This window comes from Bombus huntii, chromosome 13, assembly GCF_024542735.1.
Source record: "Bombus huntii isolate Logan2020A chromosome 13, iyBomHunt1.1, whole genome shotgun sequence".
Taxonomy (NCBI): domain Eukaryota; kingdom Metazoa; phylum Arthropoda; class Insecta; order Hymenoptera; family Apidae; genus Bombus; species Bombus huntii.
The window spans coordinates 3,519,074-3,543,578 of NC_066250.1; the positions used below are offsets into that span (position 1 = coordinate 3,519,074).

The 24,505-nt window shown below is 43.0% G+C and overlaps 3 protein-coding genes across 5 annotated transcripts in view; 2 read left to right on the forward strand and 1 right to left on the reverse strand.

The window, feature by feature from the left end:
• Positions 1–580: 580 nt before the first annotated feature.
• LOC126872448 (116 kDa U5 small nuclear ribonucleoprotein component) lies at positions 581–5,115 on the reverse strand. Its single transcript, XM_050632408.1, has 8 exons — positions 4,879–5,115; positions 4,353–4,627; positions 4,026–4,297; positions 3,266–3,954; positions 2,963–3,192; positions 2,164–2,882; positions 1,489–1,769; positions 581–1,162 (listed from the first exon to the last, which is right to left on the reverse strand). The coding sequence occupies exons 2-8, from the start codon at positions 4,596–4,598 to the stop codon at positions 657–659; spliced, it is 2,943 nt and encodes a 980-aa protein (XP_050488365.1). The 5' UTR covers positions 4,599–4,627; positions 4,879–5,115; the 3' UTR covers positions 581–656.
• A 282-nt stretch (positions 5,116–5,397) lies between these two features.
• On the forward strand, positions 5,398–11,053 carry LOC126872452 (ras-related protein M-Ras-like). Its single transcript, XM_050632415.1, has 4 exons — positions 5,398–5,554; positions 5,826–6,147; positions 6,275–6,591; positions 6,696–11,053. The coding sequence occupies exons 2-4, from the start codon at positions 5,958–5,960 to the stop codon at positions 6,783–6,785; spliced, it is 597 nt and encodes a 198-aa protein (XP_050488372.1). The 5' UTR covers positions 5,398–5,554; positions 5,826–5,957; the 3' UTR covers positions 6,786–11,053.
• A 2,580-nt stretch (positions 11,054–13,633) lies between these two features.
• Positions 13,634–24,505, forward strand: part of LOC126872447 (transmembrane protein 132C) — an 80,661-nt gene continuing 69,789 nt past the window's right edge. The window contains exon 1 of one of the 3 annotated variants that reach the window (XM_050632407.1): positions 13,634–15,062. In XM_050632407.1, coding sequence (XP_050488364.1) covers positions 14,966–15,062 — 97 coding nt within the window. In that variant the 5' untranslated portion in view covers positions 13,634–14,965. The remainder of the gene's footprint in view (positions 15,063–24,505) is intronic. The other 2 variants (XM_050632405.1, XM_050632406.1) reach the window with 2 other exon arrangements.

Sequence of the window (24,505 nt, forward strand, 5' to 3'; positions counted from 1 at the left end):
TAGGTTAAGGGATTCAAAATTTTCCGTTGTAATCTTCGTTTTGCATTTGTTAATTACGATACTCTGTCTATATCTATGAGTAGAATCGAATCGTTTATCGAACGTCGATACCAATAGTACATTTGAGTGTTTCAATAGCAGATGGGAAAACGTATCGGATATTCGAAGAATATTCCCAAAATTGGATACGCGAGTTGGATTTTGTTTTAGACGTTAAAAGGAGTCGTAGTTTGATGTTCGGTGGATCTATTTCTGAAGAAAGTAGGTGGACAGTAAAGCTTTGTCCATATGTTGCGATCTACTTTCGAATGCGGCCTCGAATGTGTTCTATATACATATTTTAACAGTATACTCTTATTTATAGTCGTATAGTTAGATCGGACGTTCTTTATTTTATATTGCAGACAGTTCGTACTTCGTAACGGCGTTATGATACAGGAAACGCGTCTAATTTTTCACGAGTTTACAGCAATTTAAGAATTTTGAATGGTTTTTTTAAGGAAGTTTTACGTTTTTGCCAATAGAGCATTGGGATATGGAAATGGAATCAGGTGAAAGTGACAAATCGATAGACACGCGGTTTTCGTATAAAATTAATTCTTTAATGAAAACTTGTCGTAGTAAAATTATACAGGAAATTGCTTTACGGTTATATTTTATAACGGGTAATTCAATAGAACGTCCTGTCGGGCTAATTCCAGTAACATAGGATCGTCGAAGAATTTGTTGATAGACACGTCTTCCGAAAGTCCCTTCCGCCTCCTTGTCTTCAACATAAACTCTCTAGCTAAGTGCGTAGCTGGCTGTGGCTCCAGTGGTCGAATAGTGATGCTTTTATCTAATGGATCGCCAGGCACGATCTGCCAATGATGGAATACGGACAGGCAGAACGCCTGACCTTGCGTATGGGTTCGCAGGTCAGTCTCGAATCCGAAACTATCGATTGCCGGAATGAATGCTTTGATGGTATACAAGGGACTTCCGGGAACGGGAGCGTCTTGAGTCACGTGGCCCCTTCTTTTAGCCAGCACGGTATAAACTGCTGACACGCAATCCGCAGGCGCTTGAACTTCGACGAACAAGTAGGGTTCCATCAATCTGGGCGTTGCCATAAGGAAGGCAGAATAGGCTACCCTTCTGGCCGTCGGAATTATCTGACCACCTGTAAAACGAAACAAATTAATGTTGTTCGCAATAAAAAAAGGGTGGAAATTATTTTTCGTCGCTTCACGGAGTCAAGCGGTGTCGGAAAAAAAATATTATTGACTGATTAATAATAATTAATTAACAATAGTAATACGGTATATGCATTCTGAGCGCTTTCAAACTTTGCTTAAAAGGTAAGAATCACGCTCGATTTCAAATATTTTAACGTACCTCGAGAAACAAAATATTGAGAAATAAAAAACGAAACTGTAGTACTCTTCTTACTCCAGTGCCGTTTCGAACGCAGTCCCCGAGATAACAAATACGCAATACAATACATACCTCCTCGATGAAGAGGTTCTTGAGCAATCACGGCGTCCAGGATTTTGAACTTCACGTTTCTAATCGGTTCTTCGCAGAGAGGACCTTCTCGCGTACCCCACTGGAAACCCTGAATGATGGCGTCACGGGCGCTGTTCAATAGCGTCTTGTCTACTTCTGATGGCAAAGTGTCGTCGACCAGAATATTAGGACCCGTGGCGTCTGGACCAAACGCCCATATGCTTCGCGCCGCCAATAAATCCCAGTCGTACTTCGTCTGGAAAAATTCTCCTAGACGTTTTCTGCAAAGACGAGTACATTTTGTTTTTTGAGATTTTTGGAACTTTCGTGGCTCGATACCGAAGAACCCAGACTTGCGTGTACGAACCGTGTTTCTACTCCCTATCAGGGTCGATCGACCCTCTCTGATGAACCTATATATCTGTGAAGCCTACATTAACGTACTATTCTATTTTCTATATCGACAAATAGGCTGCGGATATTTGTGTGAATTTATACTTTTATAAGCACAACTAAAGAAACAGAACCTAAGCGAAAATTTAATTTCACCCACTAAATACGTTTTAAGGATATTTTATACGTTTTTGCGCACTATGCGCATTCCGTGTATTTTTGCATTTGTTAACTTTCTATAAATGCGTAAAAATCCACGATCTACGGAATTTTTCTACTTACTTGTTCCACGTTATTTTAACATGTTCTGCCTCGATGTCTTCGGCCAGGCCTCTCTCGAGTGGTTCGGCGATCATCGTCAACTTGTTCCGTTTATTGGGTGTCTCGGCGAAACACTTGAGAGAACTCGTTTCTACTACCGTCTCCGCGAAAGCAACGACCGGGTCTGCTACTTTTATATCGATTTCCGAATACATACGACGCAGGTCGTGCATCGCGCAGTCCAAGTACAGTTCACCGGTACCTAGGACCACGTGTTCGCCGCTTTCCTCGACTCGCGTGCCCAGCAATGGGTAACTTTTATTCACTTTCCTCAGGCCGTCTAACATCTTTGGTAACTCTGATGGGTTGACAGGTTCGACCGCGATTTTGATCACGCTCTGAGTATTGAACTTCAATGGTCGGAAGATATGTAAGTCGTCTGAATTACTGAGATCGGTAATGGTGCTCGTTTTTACGATCGGCCTGTCTATACCTTCGATAAGTACCCAGTTGCCCGCGGGAACTCTGTTCAGCTCGATCGAGTAGCGTGCCTCGCTGATCCACAACCTTCCCACGGTTAGAACGCGAGAATCTTCTTCGTCGGTACGCGAGTATGCTTCACCTAATACGCGGACACGTTGTCCTGCCTCGAGTGTACCTGACATTACCCTTCCGAGGACCACGAATAGAGTACAGTCCTCGGTAGGATACATTTTTGTGCTGTGAATCATTAGCCTGCCCTGTAAATATCGTTTCCGTGTTAAAATCTATGTGGTAGGACACGAAATACTCGTAGTGTAAATATTTCGCAAGTACTAACGTCAGGATCGCAATTGATCATATCCTGCGCGAGAGACGAATCCATAGAACCTGTGTACACGTGTTGAACTTTGACTGGTGCGTGTGACTGAGGACTAGGAACGTGGGCTACACACATATCGACTAATCCGCACATGTCTCCCAAGAAACGCGTGCATACCAATCTCAACAGAGGTCTAATATTCATTTTCATTTCTTCTGATGTTAGTCTTATGCCTAATTCGTCCAGCACTGTGGAATTAAGTTGCAATATTATTTCACGTTGAACGAAATCTACTAGTTTAATTTACAAATATTGACTAACCATCGGGTAAAGTTGTGTCAACATCACCAACAACTTGCGCGAAGATCTTGTACAATGGCTCGAGTATGAATTCGATAAAGCTGCGCTGTGCGGTATTGTGTGGCGGTTTTTTCGTAAATTTCCGTGTTTTCGAATTAAAGTATATATCTCCCCATAGTCGTTTCGAAAATTCATTGGCGTTAAGCGAGGGATGGATCTTAGCGTAAAGCGCCGCGAAAGATTTCAGGGTGAAACAGACGTTGTACTCCGAGCTCGCAAAGCACACGTTTCCGATAGCAGGCGACACGAAAGATGGATTTTCAGAATCCGAATATAGCGCTATCAGTCCATTAATTTCTTCGATGATATGTCTTAATTTATAGTACGCGTCTAAGGGGGGCAATTTTAATTCGAGGATCAGTCGGTCTATCTTATTTATACAAACTGTTAACGCAAGTTTTTCCTGAAGCGCGTGTTTTAGTAAACGTTCTGTGTTCAACATGACGCCTTCGGCGGCGTCGACGATCAGCACCGCTCCATCGGATAAACGTATCGCCGCTGTCGCCTCGTCAGAAAAATTTACGTGACCCGGAGTATCGAATATATTCAAAAGATAGGACTTTGATTTTACGTCTTGCAGTAACAACGTCACGGGTGTTGCTTTCGTTGATACCCCTCGCTGTTGCTCGGTGAATAATGTGTCGGTATACCTAAAAATGTAAATATTATGTACTTTTTTGTTTAACTTTGAACGGCGGTTATTAGGAGTATTTATGAATACCTTAAAGGTTTTTCGTCTGTTACGCTGTGAAGATAGGGGTGGGTCTGTCTCACTAGACAATCGACTAAAGTAGTTTTGCCGTGATGTAGGTGACCAAGTAGAACAACATTACGTATAAGGTGAGGCGCATCCATCATATCTGCTAAAAATTCTATGCTATACGTTGTCTCTGGTAGTTGCTGTTGTTTTATTTGAAACTTTGGTTTTCGTGTTGGTGCTATCAGTGGTTTATCTAATGGTTGTGCATCTTCTTCTTGTACCAATGTCTCTACCTATAACGTATTTTAATTAAATATATATTAATTGTCAATTAATTGTTCAATTTACCTCTGGCCCATAAACTTCTAAAGCACTTGGATAATATCTTTTATCTTCGTGCAATACAACTGCCATGGAATTTCCTTGCTCCGATTGCTCTCTAACTTCATCTCTGTCTTCTTCCATTTCCTCATCGGAGCGTTCTCTGTCTTCTGCATCGTCTCCAGCATTTCCATATTCATTTTCATCTTCGCTATCAGAAGCCAAATCGGGACCAATATAATTGCCAAATTCATCGTATAGATCTGCATCCATGGTTATTCTCTTTTTTATTTAAATAATAACTGCAAATATAAAAACATTTTAAATATCATTGATCATTTTTATATGGCATAAGATTTATTTTTTGCCATATTTTTCGTTGAAATTACGTTAATCATGATTGTTTACAGGCGGTTAATTCGAACATAACCTTAAAATCAATGCCAACAAATGATAGACTGTAATGATGTTAAAAACTATAATAATCATTAATAAATTTTGTTAAATTTGCCTTAATATTTACAAACAGTAAGTACTAATACGGTATGCTTACCAAAATTAATATTATTTGACTAGGAGCACGGAAATGGCTAACCAACGTTATGACTGGTTATACTTGATAAAAGTACATCATATAAGTAACGTTATGAAATGAAATACATATGGGTGTTTTAGCGATCTTCAATTATTAGATCAACGGTACCAATATAAAAGTTCACTAATTGTTTCGTATAAATTGCACGTGTATTATTCGTGTATTATCGTATATACACATTTCATATAAATTTGTACGAAGTAGAACGAAGTAGACTACGAGGGAGTGTAAAGTGGCTTGCCAATATAATAAAATGAATCTTTCACTCTTTTTAAAGTGTATATTCAATATCTTGCGACATATTAAATGAATATTCTCAAATCGACTAAGCGAAGTCTTAAGGATTTCACATTTACAAATAAGAGCAGGTTTTAATTGAAAGTTACATTTCCATTTCTGTATTATTTTGGGTCAAAGATTGTTGGCACCACTGTAATAGGTGTGATAATTGCAAAATATGCCGCTAGGGTAGTTATATTTCCGCGCATGGTCATAAAAGTATACAAGACCTATTGTATACGCTACTACGTTAAAGCTTACACAAACATACTTTCCACATTGAAACGAATGTTGCGCACAGTAACGCAGATTGACAGCTGGGAGAACGTGAAACAGGAGTGGCAGATCATGTAAGGTATGTACTTATTTCATTCAAATATAGACTACATTGCGACAATTCAACTGTCACAGTACAATCTGTAAACTCCTAATCAAACCCTGGGAACTTCTCATCTAATTTTGTCCTATTAAGTATAATTGACACACCCGTTACATCGCGACCTCTCTAGGATAGCTTTCTTAGTTCTCGTGTTCATGTAAACAAAACTATTACAACAAAAGCTGTTGAATATTAAGAAGCAACACGTTGTGAATTTCATCGGTTCGATGTAAGTTAACCGTTTCAGGGTACTCTAGTCGGAGAGTGAGACTTGACAATTCACGAGCAGACGTGCTGCTAAGAATACATTAGAAGAGTTGACAGGATAGGCAGAAGAAGGCAGGGCAGCGGGGGAGGGGGCGGGAGAACAAGAGGCGGTATGACACGACCCCCTAATAATGACAACCTTATGACCTTCAAATTGGTCGTGGTTGGTGATGGAGGTGTTGGAAAGAGTGCACTCACCATACAATTCTTTCAAAAATTATTTGTCACTGACTATGATCCTACCATCGAGGATAGCTACATTCAACATACAGAGGTAGACAAACAATGGTGCATCCTAGATGGTGAGTTGAATTTAGTTGCTTTGTCGCATTTAATTCTGCTATCTGCTATTTTTGTGTTATGCTTAGTGTATCGCATTAGGCCTACAATGCACTCTTGTGTGTACAAAAGTTTATTTGTACCTAACAGTGTTAGATACAGCTGGTCAAGAAGAATTCAGTGCCATGCGAGAACAATACATGCGCAAGGGTGATGGGTTTTTATTAGTATACTCTGTGACTGATAAACAATCTTATGAGAATATCATGAATTTTTATACCCAAATACTTAGGGTAAAGGACAGAGACGTATACCCTATGCTTCTGGTAGCCAATAAGGTCGATTTGGTACATTTGAGAAAAGTTACAGAAGAACAGGGAAGGGAGTTGGCTCATCGCTTGAATATACCTTATATCGAAACTTCTGCCAAAGACCCACCATTAAATGTAGATGCAGCATTCCATGAGGTAGGGGACCATAAAAATAGATAAAAGAAGAAGCAGGAAGATTATCGTATATGTAGTTGCACATGGATGAAAGTAGCTAAGGGATTTGAATAATTTTCTTCTAGGTTGTTCGTATCATCAGAAATCAACCTCCAGCTGAGTTGGAAAAGAATCGGAGGAAACGAAGACGTTCAGGAAAATGTAATCTTTTATAAAGCCCTAAAAATATTGAGTGAGTATTGGGGCTGTGTAATGGTTACGAATTACCTTTTTAAAGGGTCACTTTTTGTCATAAAAAGTGAAACGCACCTGCCAAAAAACAAAAAAAAGAAGACGAAAAAATGGGTCTTCTGTCCTCCATCGTATATAGGTACATGTGATTCGTACATTTTTCTTTTTGCGCCGATTCACGTATGAGTTCATAATATTAATAAGCATCGATCCCACCTTTGTAACATAAGTGTACAGAATAGTAAGGATAAGAGATGCATCGATCGAAAAAGAAAAAAAAAAACGATACTATATGTCTCGGAGACGCAATTAGATTTTTTAAAAAATCAATTCAGTATCAGTTTAAGACTTAAAAGACCGAAAAAATTTGTCGGAGTTATCGACTGTTCATCATTATGATAATATGAGACCACGTCTCAGTACGCGTGTATACATCAATTTTTTACCATTGACAAAACACTATGGAATTGAGCGTTTTTTATTGCACAATGCATAATTCTATAGAAATCTTTTTACTTCTTCACGTAATAAGATCATGTCATGAAATGACTATAATAGTTTCATATATTGACTCAGCTCCTATTTTAGACAGCGGTAAAAGAAATTATAGCTTCAAGCGTGTTTATTTATTTATTTAGGTTAAATGACCTTTTATTTACGTGTATGATGATGTATGTATTTCTTGACAGTTTATTGTTTGCTCGAGTCTTTCCTATTATATTTGTTTCATTGAATTCACGTACAGATTTTTAGTATATTTTCAGTCATTGTCTTTTTGTAGCGATGTAAATAATATTCGGAAAAGTGAATTCTTTAACAATAAGTTTCTCTTTCTTCGGTAAATATACCATTAGGTATTTGGAACCTAATGAATATCTAATAAATATTCTGAATCAAGAATGAAATATTCAACGTAAGGCAGTATTGCCTTCGCTATTAGATTATTGGCTTTGATATTTATAGAGGTCTGATATAAAATATTTATCGTGTTTAAGTATTCAAGTAAATATATACAACGCAAAGTATTGTGTTTAGCTAATTGAAGTTGAGAAACATAGTATATTATTAAAAAGAAAGATATACAATGAGCAATATACATATTGCTTTTGTAATGCAAGCAAAACTTGTCTAATGTCACGAGAATTTCTTTTTTTCTATCGATTAATTTAGTTTCGAACGTTCGTCACTCTATCAAGTGCAATACGCGAACTTTGACTATGTCAGACCTTCTTACATATATTTAAGAAAATAATGCCATGGCCTACTTTAGTATTTAAATGTGAAAAAGGAATGCGTACATTTAAGAAGCGCTCCAATTGCGTGTGTAAGTGAAATTTAACGTTACATGTGAATGCAAATACCAAACAGTGAATTATTTTTCGTGCTTATACAGACTCGAACGTTGCAGTCTATATCGTGCATAATATTCGTCTTACATCTTCTACGTACTCGATACGGTACTCGTACGGTATTCGTTAATGATAAGATTATCAACGAGGACGTTACAACGTGAATGAAACTTTCTCGTTCGATTATCTTCCGTTGGTGTACGATAACACTAAGTATTCATTTGCAATGTTAATTTTTTTTTTTTTTTTTTTTTTGTTCGTTGAAAGGTTCAGTTCACGGTTCGCAAAATAAAATATATTCGTAGCACAATGAATATTTAATTCTTCGCTATATGTTAAAGATAAGTACGCGTTGTTTGTAGAGTACATGGCGCTGTGGAAACACAAAACGAAAAGGCGGTTTAATTGCTTTAGACGTTCTTTAAGAAACTTCAACGAAGTACTCTGCTTCGATTGTCTTTATGATTGCGACACAACCCTTGAAAATGTAATATTCGTTTTACTTATCGAAATTCGATTCCAGTATTATATTTTGGTGTACGCACAAAGTGCTTCTCCTATACGTAGGAACGGTGTGAAACTCAGCAGTAATATATTACGATACGTACGCACAAGATGTGCACAAATATCTTGGCGTCACCGATTAATTCTAACAGTGAAACATATTTGCCTTGAGATAAGAATAATTTGTATTATAAACGATGAAGGTTAACGAAGGAATGTGGGGTAGTTGCCGTAATGTAGAAAATCCACTTCGACATTCTCTAACGATACAAAAGAGATGGTTGTTGTATTTTGTGACCAGTCGAACGTCGGATCAGAATAGGTCTGATAGTATTCTTCGTTAAAGAAAATTTTACATAGGCGTCGTTCTTCAAAGTGCAACGAAGTATTAGAGAAAATTAAAAAGAACTGAGAAACAACGTATGTATTTTGCTCTATCGATACTTTCGTTTGCCAATGAGAGGTTCATAAATTAAGAGCGTTATTTTAGCTAATCTATTCTCTTAGATTCGGAGAAAGCTCAATGCGTAGTTAAAAACTGCACTGCACGAGTAAACGATTGTACAAATTTTACCGAAACGTTTATACGACACTCTAAACTTATGATTCCGTTACAGTTTCGGTATGAAATATAACCGCGAATCGTATCGTTTTGCATAAAATTTGCAAATTGTAAGCGATCGTACGTTACTATTATGCATTCACGAAATTCATCGAACGTGTGGGCAACCGAATTGATTTCTTTATTGCACGCGTACGTATTGTTCGCGTGATATAATACGGGTTATACATGTGCATTTCTCCCACAAGGTGAAACGAATCACCGCTTCGTTTAAAGCCCGTTCATTTGATAGTAGATTTAGTAGTTACATCGCGAATAAACGTGGACCATCCATCTCGGTCGATCGATTGGAAATTTCTACGTCACAAAACAGTCATTACAGAGGAACATCGTGTAGATCCAATTAAAATTAATCGAACGCGATGGTTCGATGCCTCGCTGGTTTTTAGCTGATATAAAATTATTATTTCGTTTCGTAAACGCTGTTTCTATCAATGGATTATATTAGATTACGCGAATAAAAAGATTTATACGTTAAGAATCAGACTCTATATCGAAAGATTCAAACAGCGATTGTCGTTGTTATTTCGAAGCTGAAAAAGGAAACAAACGAAACGAGGGAAAAAAAAAACTGTATAAATACGTGCATATTGTGAACATTTTTTAGACTCAGGATTTAGCGTTCCTCGCATGTTGTAATAATCTGAAAAGCGCTACGTTTTTTATCGCCGTCCATGAAAGAGGATCGTGATTGAGCAGATGAAAATAGAAACTCTCCTATTGTTTCGTATGCAACGTGTACGACAATTAAAAACAAGCACGATGTCGTATATCAAATTGAATTATAACATGCAGCGAATATCGTGCAACGTTGAACAAGGGAAATCTGTAAACGCAAAACTCGTGACGTTAGCGTGCAAACTTTTAGGTCATTTAAAAAGGGAAGAGTCAAGAGGATTAATTATGAAATAGTCAATACGTTGAATCATTGTGATACTGAGGTGGAGAAATCGCAAGACGTAGCGAATGCTGTGGTTGTGCGAGCCATCGAAGTCAGTTGGAACGACGTTTTTCTTTCGTCTGTCAATGGAAAAGGCGAGAATTTCGAATTTTCAACGTTGGCAAAATTGGGAGACGCATCGAAAAAGAGAAACACAGGCGAATGTTCTTTACAGAAGGAAACAAGCAACGATATCGTTTAATTAAATTACTGTTATACAAACGAACGGAGGAAAATTTTGGGAAAGTCCCTGACTTCGTTCTCGTTTCCTCCCAGTGTTTGCTAGTCACTACATTCAAATACCGCACGTCAGCATAGCTACTTATTATTAATTTTTTTAATGGAAAAAAAGAAAAAAGAGGTACCGTATAATGGCACACAGGAAACAATGAACTACACGTAATAAGAGAGTTATAGGTTTAAGATGAAGTACGATCGTTTCCGCCGTTCTTGTCCTTAGATAGCGACGAAAAAAAAAGAAAAAAAAGTATATATATATTTTGAACAAAAAATAAAGAATGAGTATTCCTCCTTAACGATAGTTATATACGAGCGATGTCGACACAAATACAATTATATATGTAAAAAGAAAAATATGTATGTATGCTACATACGCGTACATGTGATATACGTGTATTCTCTGTATGTGTATACAGAGCGTGGGCGTATGTGTATTTTCTTTGTTGAACGAACGTATGGATGAGAATGCGTGTGTGTTAATCGTGCGTGTCACTACTTGTGCAGGTCACTGTATGGAGTATACAATTGATAATAAATTATGGACACGCGTTTACGAAAAAAAAAAAGGAAAAATCAATAAAAAGGAATCGCCTGGCCTATCAATTTTATGACCTGAAATCAATAGGGATAAACGTTCGTTAAGATGGAACGAATGAAAGAGCAATTCACCTTCGTCGATGAAATGGATTTATTGTCGGAAGAGTCGAACACCGAAGGGAAGAAGTTTAATTACGCGGACAGACGCGACGATTTTGCTTGAAATTGGCCCTACCTTGGAATTATCCGAAACTCACGCCATTTTCTACGATTTAAGAGGACTTAATGCTTCGAATTGTTCCCGCGTAGTACAACGGAAATCTCGAGATTTGCTTTCGAAACGACGCGACGCGATGTCGTCTTCTCCTATTAAGCGCTTTCAAAAACACTCACCGCCGTTGGATCGCTTTAATTAACGCCGATTACGTCGTTTCAATCCGCGCGTTAACTTTTATGCGTCGATGATAATTTCCCGACTGCGTACAGTTATTTCGTTCACCATGATATTGCGTATATTCGCATCGTGCGACCATGAGTTATCGTACAGAATAATTTACGCTCGAGGATTCCTTTGATATCGCGTCTGTATTCATAATTGACGCGTTAGTTTCGTTTACGCGGCCACCTCGTTTGTTAATTATTTATGCGTTCGCTAGAAGCGTATCGTCAAATACGAAAATTTGTAAAATAACATAGAGTAATTTCGTTAACGTAAATCGCAGCATCCCGAAGTGTGCTAACTATTCGTGTTTCGTTATACTAGTTTGATACATGTCGCTGTCGATAAGACCATCCATCGCTACATCGATATGTATTAGAACATCTATTCTATTAACAAAGTTTAACTTTGTTTGCTACTTTAACGATTATAACGTAGCGGGTTGTCTTATAATATAGCGCAGTCGTTGGTTTTCGTATATTTAGATGAAAATACCGGATAAGAGACGATCAGAGATGGATTTTCCTGAACTCTTTATAATTCAGTATGCTTTCCTATTAAATTTTTCATTCGAGTGCTTCAAAGCTCCGATAGTAACAACTCCCGTTGTTTTAAATTCTTAGAAAAACTGCGCCAATTACTAGATGATCCAATATACACACACACACACACACACGTTGCAATTGAAATAGTAGATTTATACTGAAACAAGTAGAAAATAACAACGATAAAATGCATTCAATTTACGCTACACTTTAGAGATGTTCTAATTGAAACGCTATAATATCCGAGAGCGTATCAAATACTTTTTATAAAGCAACGTATTGTACGTTTATCGTTTTACACAAAAGCGCTTGCAATGAAATTTTAGGTGACAGAGGCAACCGGCTAACCAGGTAATAGGAGAATAGCCAGCATCGTGTTGGAGATCTTCTCGCAGAAACTCGTCCGATTCGTCAAGTACGTGCAACGGGTAATATCGTCGAGTTCGGTGTAATTGGAAGCACAGTGTTAGAGTGCCGTGTCTCGTTTCATTGGCCGTGTACAGCAAATTACATTGTACGTAGATATTGCGTCTCTTCAAATTTCCGAGCTGCTCGTTACAAGACGTTCCCCCTAAACAGATCAAAGGATGCGACCCGAGTGGGCTGCCTCCGTTGGGAGGCAGAAAAAAAGCATTTGACCGTCAAATGCGCAATGCTTTCGACCGGGGGATATACAATTGATTAATAAACGCCTCGGTTAAACAAAAGCACCCCGCTGTGCGTTTCGAGGCTGGTTGTTAGGTTCGGTTCGGTGAGGTCGCGTGCGACTAACTACGACTCGACGCCATTGTCGCGGGGGCAGCAACTCACGGTTCGATAGTTGCAGGAAGATAAAATCAGAACCGATTCCCTTTGTGCCCGTTCTTTTGGGTTGGAATACCATCTTAGAAAATGACCAGGAAGCTTGGTGTTCAGGAGTCGAACATTCCGGGTCGTGTTTTTCCTTTCACGTGGAACTTTATTCCACGTGGAATAACCCGCTTGATCTCGGTTCGGATGCTTATCCGACCTATAGATCTCTTTCTTAAGTCCGGAAGGCGTCGAGTTGTTCTCGAGATTGAATCGCTCTACGGTAGACAAGCCAGTATCGAGTATCGATCGTCGAATAAAACTACCGGCAGACGTTTACAGTCCGTATCACTGGATTTGCCTATGCCAACCGTTCGAGGACCATCGCTTCTCGTATTCTTCGTGTTCTTTCGCGGAAACGAGCCTGTGTGCTGGCAATCCGAGCCGCTGAGTCGTTGTTCCGTAGAAAACGCGAAAGCGCGCCGTAAAGTACATACCGAGAGCGTAAGAGACTCGAAACGTAACGACGTTGCGTCGAGCGTCTCTCGATTTTACTCTCGTAATTTCCTTTATCTTTCGTCTTAACGTTTAACCGATTCGTTGTCTCCTTTCCTCCGACAGCTTATATTCCAGTCGTACGTTTATTTTTATTACGCGAGTCGCCAGTTTAACGAAAGCACTGGCGTAACGCGTCGTTGCGTCAGCACCGACGAATCTTCCTTTTTTCGTACAAACGATACCGCTCCGTACGATAACGCGTTATCGGGAATATCGCGGGATCTCTCGTTGCTAGTAAACAGGTTCCGTGCAACCGCTTTGTCTTTGTTTATGCAATCGTCCGTCACGCTGCAACTTGTTTGTCGCGTTACACGTTTCTTATCCGCCTGCGATAAGCATGCGTATTTTTACATCGATACTTATCGCGTTGAGAGGGAAAAACGCTTCCGCGAACGAATATCAGAACTCGTGGCAGCGTTTCGTTGCTCGTCGAAGGGGAACGAACGGTTTTACTGGATTCGTGGCATCGATACGGTTTACGCGACTCGTTAGCTTATCGAGAGAAACGTCTCGCCGTATATAACCGGTGCCGCGAGCCGCGCGTCTCCGATTCGCCGAGTGAACGATTTCGCAGTAAGAAGGAGCTTCGTAAACGAGGCGAACGAGTGGGTCTGGTCGTTTGTTTACTCGTGGAACGCGGTGCGTTGTCGAAGAAATACGACAGGTCTCTCGACGGAGGGTAAAAAAGGGGAAAAAAGACGTCCAAGGCCCATCGAATGGTTGAATTGGCATGGAGCGTATGTATAGCTGGTTCGACGGAGCCGCGAGCGTACGAGCTAAAGTGCGCGCGCAGCAACAGTAGGATCGGCTGTAGTTGTATGGTAGTCTGTAGAGGGCAGGCGCCCCCTCCGCATCTCTCCGCGTCTGGTCTGGGCCGCAGAGCGGCGCACCGTGTGTCGAGCCGAGCCGAGCCGAGCCGAGTCGGTCAATACTCCGGGCAACGCGGTGGTGAGAGCACACGACGACGGTCGCCCCGTACTCGTGCACGCCGTCACTCGGAAGCGGCGACTCTCGGTACAGATTCGTGTCTTTCGTGTCTCGAACGCGTAATCTCCGCTCGTGCGAGACTCGTGCCGAGCGTCGTCCGGAAGGGACGCCAGCCGGAGGACCGGCCGATCTATTCTCGCCGTGACTGCACTCGAACGGACTACGCGTATGATACGTACACGCACGCACACGAAAGCGTAACACAGGCACGAGAGAGGAGGACACGCGTGCGAGAGCCAAAGGCCTCGCGCATCTCGTCGCATCTCATCGTATCACATCGTCGTTCTCCTAAAGATACGCGTTACGAACCGTCTGCCCAGTTGGCAGCCTCCTCGGCTCGAATCAGCCGCGGCTCGCCTCTCTCCTCCTCCGCGAATACGACGCTCGTACGATGCGAGCCTGCTCCGTGGGAGATTCGTAGGAAGTCGAAGGACAGTGCCAGGACACGTTCCGCGCTGGTGAGGCGACGCGACACGAGACCGCCGCGGGTCTCGGGTGTTTCATCAACTTTTCCCTCCCTTACCCCGCCGGTAGTGTGGAATACGCGGACAGTGGGTGCTATTCCGTGCGACGATTCGACGAATCGACCGTGAATCCAAACCAGAGAAACTACGTACCTGATCAACGACATGCGACTATGAATCCCGGAGCGTGATGGACAAGCTCGCGTACGCAGCCAACAACTTCCAGCTACGCCTCGCCGGCATACTCATGGATATGTGGATATTCTTCCTGTTCGTTGCCATCGCCGGTAAGTTCAACTCTATAGTCTCTTCTTCTTTTATTCTCAACTTTTCGTCCTCTTCTTTACCTTCTTTCTTTTTATCATCGTTGCACGTTCCATTCGATATCCGACTTTCTGCCGAATTCGAAGAGACGATCGGCCCCCTAACGCGTCCTCGGTGTATCGATTCGACGAGTGGCTCGCAGCGTGACTCGGTCCGCGTGCTGTCACTCGACGTGTCAATACGCATTACGTATGCACAACAGGCACGTGCGGCACGCTGAGTAAGTGCGTGGTATCTGTGCCATGGTTGAGTCTCGATTCATTCAAGAGATCGGGGAGAGGGAGAATCGATGCCACTTTCGTTCTTAACCGGTAAACGTCACGGATATTCCGTTTTTGGAGCGATTCAAGGCTGTGACACGACCGAGTCGGAGGAATCGAGTCGGACGTGTCGTAAGAAAATATCGTTAGAGAAACCGGTATATCTTGAAACGCGATTCCTCTTTTGTTAGCCTCGTTCTCTTTGCACCGATTACACAGCCAGAAGTTGTTTGTTTTCGCTACTGTCGGAGACCTCGTGGGGTAGGCGCCACCGAGTATTCCAGTCTGAACGACGACGATGTAACATCACCGTAGGGGAACCACGATACAACGCCAGATGGTTGAATTTCTCAACGACGAGAAAGAGGATCGGGAAACTCCTCTCTGTTCTTTCCTCTTTTATCTTTGTCTCTTTGTTTTCCTTTCCTGTTGCTCGCCGTCTCGCTTCCACTCGATCTATCAGTTCCTCTACCTTACGAACTACTGTGTTTTAACGTATCCTCCGCGTCTTCTTCTTTCACGGCTCCTCGCCTTTCCTCTCTTTCTCTCGCAGCTTGGCCTTCTCGATCGTCGTCGAGTTTCTCTCGTCTACTTCTACCTCGCAGCCGGTTTTACTCGTAATTCGCCGCCGTCGTCGTCGTCGTCGTCCCCTTCCCTGCCCTTTCCAATCGTATCTCCGGTCCGTGCAGTCGGAATCACCCTGGCGTATACCCTCTTCCATTTCCTCGGCAGGGTTCGTCGGTGCATTCGTGCGTGAAGATCGACGGAAACGGGGGTAACTATCGGCGACTGTGCTCGTCGAATCTCATTTACGATCGTGACGGTTCGAGGAGAGCATCCCATAAAAGCGCTGCTCACGTACTCGATACCGATTTTACCTTCTAGCGTCGCGTCGCGCCGGCTCGTATAATTGCTGTTCGTGCCGAGCCGGTCCGATCGCAATTCTATCGCGATTTCCAAAACGATCGAATCGTCGTCGTGCAGCTTCGACGCTTTCTCTCCGTGGCTCTCTGTCCGTAAATGGAAGCCGCGCAACGTTCCGTTTCTGTATTTGCACGAACCAGGCGCCGGTTAAAAGCCCGGCCTTTCATAGCATCGCGTCTGATTTGGAGAATTTTCGCCAAAAAAAAGAAAGAAATAAGAAAAAAAGAAAAGAGCAGCAGTCTGCTGCGGTTTCCCTCGGCCCGGCAACAGCCGCGGCGATAGTCTCTCGTTTAAACGCCGTGGAAATGTTTAGCGGAAGCTGCGGAAAAAATATGCTGTGTACGATATTTCGGTTGCCGTGTTTCGCTAGGCGGCTTTTTCAATGGCTGCGAGGAAGAGATGGTTCGCTGCTTTCGCGGTTTGTTCCATCGTTTCACAGAGGCGAAAAAAGAACGCGCGTCGCAACGGATTCGCGATCGTTGATCGCTTTTCGCGTCGCGTGCTCAATGGAATCCCCTTTTAGAAATCGGGCCGATCGAAGCTCGCGCTATCACGTCCAATGAATACGCATTTTCACCTCTGTCTATGGCACTATGATGTTGAGCTCATCGAGCAGAAACGCGTATCATACTTGAACGCTAAAGTACCGTTCAAGTTCATTTTCGATACTCGAAAGCGAACTCGAAGCGGATAAGCAGTCGGTTGATTTCGTTCGCGCGCTCCACTTCTCTACTCCCTGCCTACTGTAACTCTGCTACAGGAAATACGTATCGCGATTCTTTTCAATGGTTCTCTCGTTGTATCAGTCGCGCTTCACAGATAAGCTTCTGTTTCCTCTTGTTTTATAGATATTAGTTTTCATTCATGCAACGTTTACGGGCTCGTAACGAATCAATTACCGTTGCAACGAGTTCCAAGTCGTATTCGAGTCTTCTATCGTCTCAGAATTCTACCATGCATTATTCATCGTTCAACGGAACTATTATTTGATGCATTTTATTCGCGCTTATTCGCTTTTCTCGCGCTGTTGCACCTCTGTACGAACGCATTCGCCGTATTTATCTTCGTCGTCGTAGTCCGTCTCATCGGTTCGAAAACCAGCAGTTTCGTAATGTAAATTATTTTACTTTGTCTTTGGGAATTGGACACTTAGGTACGTACAAGGACGCGTTTACAGAGCGCTTCAAAAACTTGGGAATAAACTTCGGCTACGTGTGTAGTTACCGTTGAACACAAGCAAAACGATCTTAACCCATTAAAGACCGACAGTTGCGTAAACGCCACATGTCCTTTTTCCTTTTTCCTTGTCTGCGACTACTTCAAGAACTCTGACGAAATTGACGTATTTTATTATAATCACTCGGCCGATTTATTTCCTTTTTTAATCATAGAACTAGCGAACATGCGTCTGATTTGTATCGAGCTTCTGCGATGTATCTACTGTACCCACATTATACTCATTTTTTTGTCTTATCTCGACGATTGCTTCTTGAAACAGCATGTAGGGATAGCGTTCTTCGAGTTTCGTGATTTTCTTATCTGTAACGTCGCATCTGGTCGAGGGAAGTTTCTAAAGTTTCGCGACCTATTTTGTTTCTCTCGAAAACGCTCGTTTCCACGATACCCGAAACGACGATTCTCCGCGTCTATCGTTTCTACGCTTCTTTCTGTTTCATTATACGTACTAGCGATGCTTCATACTTGACTCGCGGCACGATCTAGGAATTCTCATTACCTTCTCGTGGCACGAGCACATTCATCAGGTGTCAAATAAAATTCGCGCGAGCCCCCCTTACTTAAAGTTTAACAAAGATCTACTCCTGGCACAGGTACATAGCGCTGTTATTTCGCTATCGTAGCCGTTGAGATGAATTAAGAACGTCCTACTCGGAGGAGCACGGTAATCTGTTATCTTTGTTGGCCATTCGAACTCGTCCACCTAGCCACTCGTTCTCTACTTTCACTTCCAAACTGTAGCCTACGATGAAGTATTCATTGTTCTATATAGCGTCAACGTCTCGTAATATTCCGCATTAAACTCTCAAGTATCTAAAATAGTTAGGAAATTTGCCATTTTCCAGCCTCGGTCCCATCGATCCGATTTTCTCCCCTCTTTCGGTAGTTACAAAATCTTCCACCTATGTTTTATCCTTCCACTCGATTACTTCAAACTTTTCACTCTTCCAAGTGGATTTTAACCGTTTTGGATCCAGAGATAAGGAGAAAAGGAGAGAGAGAGAGAGAGAGAGAGGAGCCTGATCTCGGGAACATTTATCTCGCCGAATCATTATCTCTGCGAAGACGTTGTCAAGAAGATATCGCTCTTTGACGATTACGTGATTAGATTAGATTTGGATATAATAGATTACGTGATCTGGTCGAGATATAGGCGAGGATGCGAAATCGGGTGAACGTTATTTGTGCCAGGCTGCCAAAGCGTCGATGTCTGAAAAGTTTGATCAAGTTCGTATAGAATCACGTTTTTTAACAGTGTCGTAACTGCAGAGAGATTCGTAAAGCCTGTGAAATATAGCGTCATAAATATTATGCCATAAATTTTATCATTGCGAAACGCAATTATTGGAATTTGTTTCGGTATGTATTTTCTACGTCTGATGCTAAAAATGTAGGGAACCTTGGAGATGATTATTTTTCGAACTTCCATTTTGAATTATATATCGTTTCGTTACGTGATCAAAGGGTTAATAAATCTTTTTTACCTTTATTCGGCATGTAGAATGTTTCAGTTAAATCAAGCTTTTCGCTACATTACCTTTGCTATATTTCCTCAAAGGAATATTTCTAAAAATATTTTAACTAATATTCGATACGAGTCCGTGACGAGTAAAAGAAGACAGTACGGCAAATAATCTTTGTTACATAGTTACGCGATATTATTTGAAATTCTTTGAAATATCGCCTCTCGAACACAGGGCGAAAAATTTATTTACGTAAACATGTTAATGTACCCGAAAGCTTTTGCATACCATTGTATACCATTCCTGTTCCGATCTGCGAACATACCCGTGGAAATCGAAAATTGAACTTTAAATATTTAATTCGAGAATTCGCTATTTCCGATCCGCGACAGGAACCAAAAGATTTTCTGCTTTCTTTGGTCACGGTTATCGACATTTTCGAGAATTTTATTTCTTACTCCGGTTACTCTGAACTTCCCATCGTTGCTTTGATCCGCGAATACCATTACACAAATCGGTAATTGAACTCTAACTAACTAAAAGAATCAGTTGTCTTCGATTTTCGAAAGAAACGACACGATTATCTACTTTATTTTCAGTGTCGCATCTTGAATCTTTTACTCTTTCGTTCAATTATTCTAAACGTTTCGTCGCCATTCCAGTCTGCAAAAATTCCTACGAAAATCACTCTAAGCGAACAGTACAGAGAGAGAGAGAGAGAGAGTGAGAGAGGAAAAAAAAGAAGGAAGCGGAAGGGAAGCTCGATCGACCGTCGCGTGGCTATGGTGTATGGTGGTTGGCTCCTCTAAAAATTTCGCGACACATGGTAGGTCGTCTTGGCAACGAAGTCGAATGATTTTACGGGGTCTCTGGTGGCAGCTACATCGACCGTTGTAACGAACTCGAATGAGCAAGGGAAACAGAGAGGGAGGGGGAAAGGTAGGTAGGTAGGTAGGTAGGTAGGTAGGTAGATGGGTAGGTAAGGTAAGCCAAGGGTTCTGGCAAACTACGCGGAAACCTTGTTGAGAGACAACCGTATCTCTTTCTCTCATCTGGAACGCGTATCCTTTAGAATGCGAGAAGCAGGTGTTCCGAGCGATACGCGCATTGTCCTCTCGCTTTTTATTCTTAGAATTGCTCCCATCTGTACGCGATATCCACCCGCTACGGTAATCCAGACAGCTGTAGCTTTGTACGCGGTAAAAGTGAATATTTCCGTCTTCTTTCCGCAGTATGTTGTCGGAATATACGGTCTTCCGTGGGACCAGATTTCCCACTTTTTTATTCATAGGGTTAGCGAGACGCCGTTTTCCTTGCGCACTTTTGTATCGCAAGATCGCCGAATAAAATCGTTTGGAACACGGTGCCCATCCAGGCTGTGCTCCAACAAACCCTTTGGAATCGATGGTTACGACGAGACTCGGTGAAATCGAGGATACACGTGGCAAACGTGGGAGGAAAGTCGAAAGTTAAATATAATAGCGACTCTCTCTACCTTTTCCGCTTTATTTGAAATCGATCTCGGTTCTCTGGCCACGAGATATCCATATCCGATTCGACGAACGCGACCAGTGGTATCGAATGGCGGAATGCCTTTTTCCTTGCTTGTCGTATAAACGTTTGGTTGCCGTGTCGCGGATTTCGCACGGTCATCGCGAACAAGCGGCTGGCAGAGCTGCCGTTTCGTATGCATTCCCCGAGCTTGTTATCCGGCATCTAAAACACGTTTCCATTCCGTATCCCGCGCTTCGTCTAATCGAATTAACTTCTGTATCGCGGCGGGCTCGTGTTTGCTTATCGATTTCCATTTTCTCCTGTCGCGTTCTCGCGTGCGACCGCCAAGCATCGCGCCGACTTTTTCATTCGTCCGACACGGAGTGCGAACCGCGAGCACGCGATCGCGTCCGTCAACTTTATGGCCGTCGCGCGATAATTAATGCGCTCGAACAGCTTAACGCGCACCGATTCGGAATTTAAATGGGAAAATTCGACACCGACGAATCCGATGTCACGCGCTGCCGTATTTATCGCTGTCGAGATTGAAAAGCACCGCAAATTGATGAAATTGTTTTCGATGGACTGTTTGATCGCGGTGATCAAAAGAGTCCATCAACGGAACGATGAAACGAACGACAGCAAGGAAACCGCTGTTCGATCTCTCGTCGTTTCGCCCCGTGTTCCGGCCAAAAGCGGCCTCGATTCTCGCCGCGAATAGAAACGCGCACAGGCGTCGCGGTTCTTTAGAATTTAGGCGAAAGGACGCATTTCCTCGTGTCCGCGATGCGACGGCTGTGAAATTGCACCGGCGTTACTTTTGTCCGCGTAGAGGAGCACGTACTTCGCAAAATTTTCGCGCGGTGGTACGGCGCAGTTTCGCCACCCGCAGCCTTCTCCAACACCCACCAACCTTCGAGAAACTTTTAAGCCGTGCAACCCACTTGCGCCATCCTTCCTTCTTTCTTTCCTCCTATATACATGACACAGCCGAATGGGGTAGTTCTCACGGTAATACAACAAACCGCTCCATTGCCTGGTTCCGCGGAATTGCTTTTCGCCTGATAATCGGCTGAATTTGATTCGACGAGAACTTGCTACGAAACGACTTTTCTTTATCGTGATGTCGTTTCGTTAATTAATCGAAGGGGAACCGAGCGGCGATCGATTCCTTTTCGTTCGTTCTACACGGCCGATACGTCCGATTTACAGCAAGTCCGAGTTACGCTTCGAGCGTGAAAAGGACAGAAATATCTCGGAGATCGAACCAGTGCGCTGTGACGGATTTGAAAATGAATCGATTGGCCGCAAAAGACAGCCGTTGTTATGGTTACCGGCAGTTATACGTATATTCCTGGTGAATATCCGCGCTAGATCGAAAGCACGTTCTTTCACGACGTTCACGGCCTATCGAAATTAAGAGCATCCGCGTTAAAATAGACTCGTTCAACGTCGAAGCCTGGCTGGATGCGGTTTTGTACCGGGCAATTGCTAGGAGACGCGTTACGTTCTATAGGTTGGCTCGCCAACGCGGCGTTGCTTCTTGGCTCGTAAAGAATCGCTGGAAGAATATAGGTCGAGCGCTAGGGGCGTCTTAGGCACATACCAACGATGCTTCGTTCTATTGAAATGCATACACTTTTGCTGGGCGACTTAGGTTAAAGCGTCTTATGCCACTGCAATCGATCGCACTTGACTCCCCGTGTATACGCATCGCTGTATAGAGCTCGAAATGAATCTGGGTCGCCGGGGACAGCCATCGACCGCGGGTTATTATCGAAAAACGAATACGACCGGACATGTAAATTTTTCTCCGCCGAACGACCGATCTTTTCTCCTCTTGTACCTCTGTTCAGAGAGCGAACGAGAAAGTCGGTCTCGAGTCGGTGCATAGGGTAATCCGATAAATTCGATGATACGAGCCGTTCGAACATTAGCGATAAATTCGCAAGAAACGAATATAGTCGTCGCGCCGATTTAATATCATCGATATCAGTCTGTGTAATTAACGTTGTTAGAATTGGTGACGTGGACGTGTACATTTCGTTTGAAACGTAAAGATAGTTTCCACGCGGACATATTCTATTTAAAAATTGTTCCTCTTAAGATGGCAAACGTGATTTACTATGTTTTAACGTGAACTTCGAACGTAGATCGCCTACAAGTTGATTATAATCGAACTTGTATAACGTGGTTCGGTTTGACCAAATAATTCTGCACAATCTTACACGGTGGAAATTAATCTTACGGCTATTGTAGCGGTCCCTGATCAACGAGTTTCTCTACGAATTCTAGACGTTGCAATCAGCTTGCGTTTAGCATAGATACGAACGAATTTGCCGGATCGAGGATCGAACGAGGCTGGAAAGTCTCGAGTATTGGCCAACAACGTTAAATCCGGCAATCAGATATACCGTAGTTATCGCGAATGTTATCGAACTAACTAAGTCGAGTTACATGGAATCGCGGAGCTTCGTTCCGAGGCTAAGTTTCCCACTCTGCCGGTTTGTATTGCATCGAACTTTAGAACGCGTGGCAGCGTCGTTCTACCGTGACTGACAAGGAGAGGAGCGGTGGCGTGTTAATCCAGGAATTCTGTTCGTAGATTTTCCCATGGAAATTTTAGATCCGTTCGTTCGTATCGTGGCAGCCACGGAGTAACGCGGTTTCAAACATCAGAACGATATGCATCGCACGATCCCGCTATTCAACGATGCGTTGCGACGAAAATCTGATTTGCAGCTGCGATATCTTTTCGCGGTCGTTAATAGAAACGCCTATCGGTCGACGCGTTTCACCGACCCCGTACACGATTCCGTCCGATTGGATTTCCCGATGTTCGTCTACGGTTTGCTGCGCGTCGCGAGAACTTGAAGCGCGCCAATGTATATAACGCGATATTAAACTGGAGCTGAAGCAGCGTGATTAACCGTTCCAGTTCGCGGCCATAGATCCACTGGCGATATCGGGTGGCGGTGTTTGCGGTAATGTTACCAGTCAGATCGGCCTTTGATACGTTCCGCTCGGCCTCCGTTCCGTTCCATCTTTTAGTTCTCAAAGTGCGTCCACCGACAGTATCAGTCACGGTGTCGTGATTTTGGTTCACGGCGTTGTTTTACACGCGATAGCGTAGAATTCAACGTTAACGTCGTCACGGCCGATAGTTCCGCGTTTCGCGAGCCTGCGCCTGTCCTCGCGTTTCAACGCGCGATAGCCAGTTTCGAAAAATCTTTCGCGTCCAAATACGTATCGGCCGGTGACGTTGATTTACAAGCGAGTTCTCGCGCGCGGCCGTCACGTCGCCTCAAAATTCGTACAGCCGGCGGTTCGGTCTCGTGCTTCGTGCCGGTGTTAACGACACCGGATCGTAGTTTCGGGCATGGAAAACAGCTCGCGCGCAACGCGTACACCAAGCCTGGTAACCGAGTTACTCGTTGCACTACGCTTGCCGGTGATACGAATTACAGGCTTGCAGTTCCATAGACGTGCACGGCCTGTATATTACCTCGTTAACGTAGCCCCGAACTTCGACGTTAACTCCTACGACCAGACAAATCTGTACGCTCCACTTGTTTCTCGACACCCTATCGGATTTACGCTTATGCATGTATGTAACTATAATTATACTTAGGTCGCGCGAAAGAGGAGATTGTCCTTTAACCGAGCGTAATTTCGTCGGATCAATTTTTCCGCCCCTTGTCGTAAATTGGTGCGCGATACGACAGCGTTTCGTGCGCTCGCAGGCCGTGGTTCGTTCAGGTCGCACGACCCTGACGCGAGTTCGATCGGTGCCCCATCTTCGTTCCCTTAATTAATCGCTATAATAATTAATAATAACAACGAACACTAGGGTTGTAACTCAATTAGCCACGGTAATACGGAACAGAACGGCGCATCTTGAGTCACGCGAACAGCATGTACATTATCTTGTTACCGTGTCCTCGAAGTTAGCGAGTAACTCGCCAGACACTTATACGAGCAAAGTTGCTGGCGGCCTGCGCGACCTCCTATTTCTTAGCCGCTTTCGCG

Bases quoted from the DNA above. Each gene is read 5' to 3' on its own strand.
- LOC126872448 (XM_050632408.1), bottom strand. From the start codon at position 4,598: ATGGATGCAGATCTATACGATGAATTTGGCAATTATATTGGTCCCGAT. The intron at 3,955-4,025 runs GTATTCATAAAT...TTACATTTTTAG, and splicing joins ACAGACGAAAAACCTTTAAG to GTATACCGACACATTATTCA. The intron at 2,883-2,962 runs GTTAGTACTTGC...CGATATTTACAG, and splicing joins TGATCAATTGCGATCCTGAC to GGCAGGCTAATGATTCACAG.
- LOC126872452 (XM_050632415.1), top strand. From the start codon at position 5,958: ATGACACGACCCCCTAATAATGACAACCTTATGACCTTCAAATTGGTC. The intron at 6,148-6,274 runs GTGAGTTGAATT...TGTACCTAACAG, and splicing joins ACAATGGTGCATCCTAGATG to TGTTAGATACAGCTGGTCAA. The intron at 6,592-6,695 runs GTAGGGGACCAT...ATTTTCTTCTAG, and splicing joins TAGATGCAGCATTCCATGAG to GTTGTTCGTATCATCAGAAA.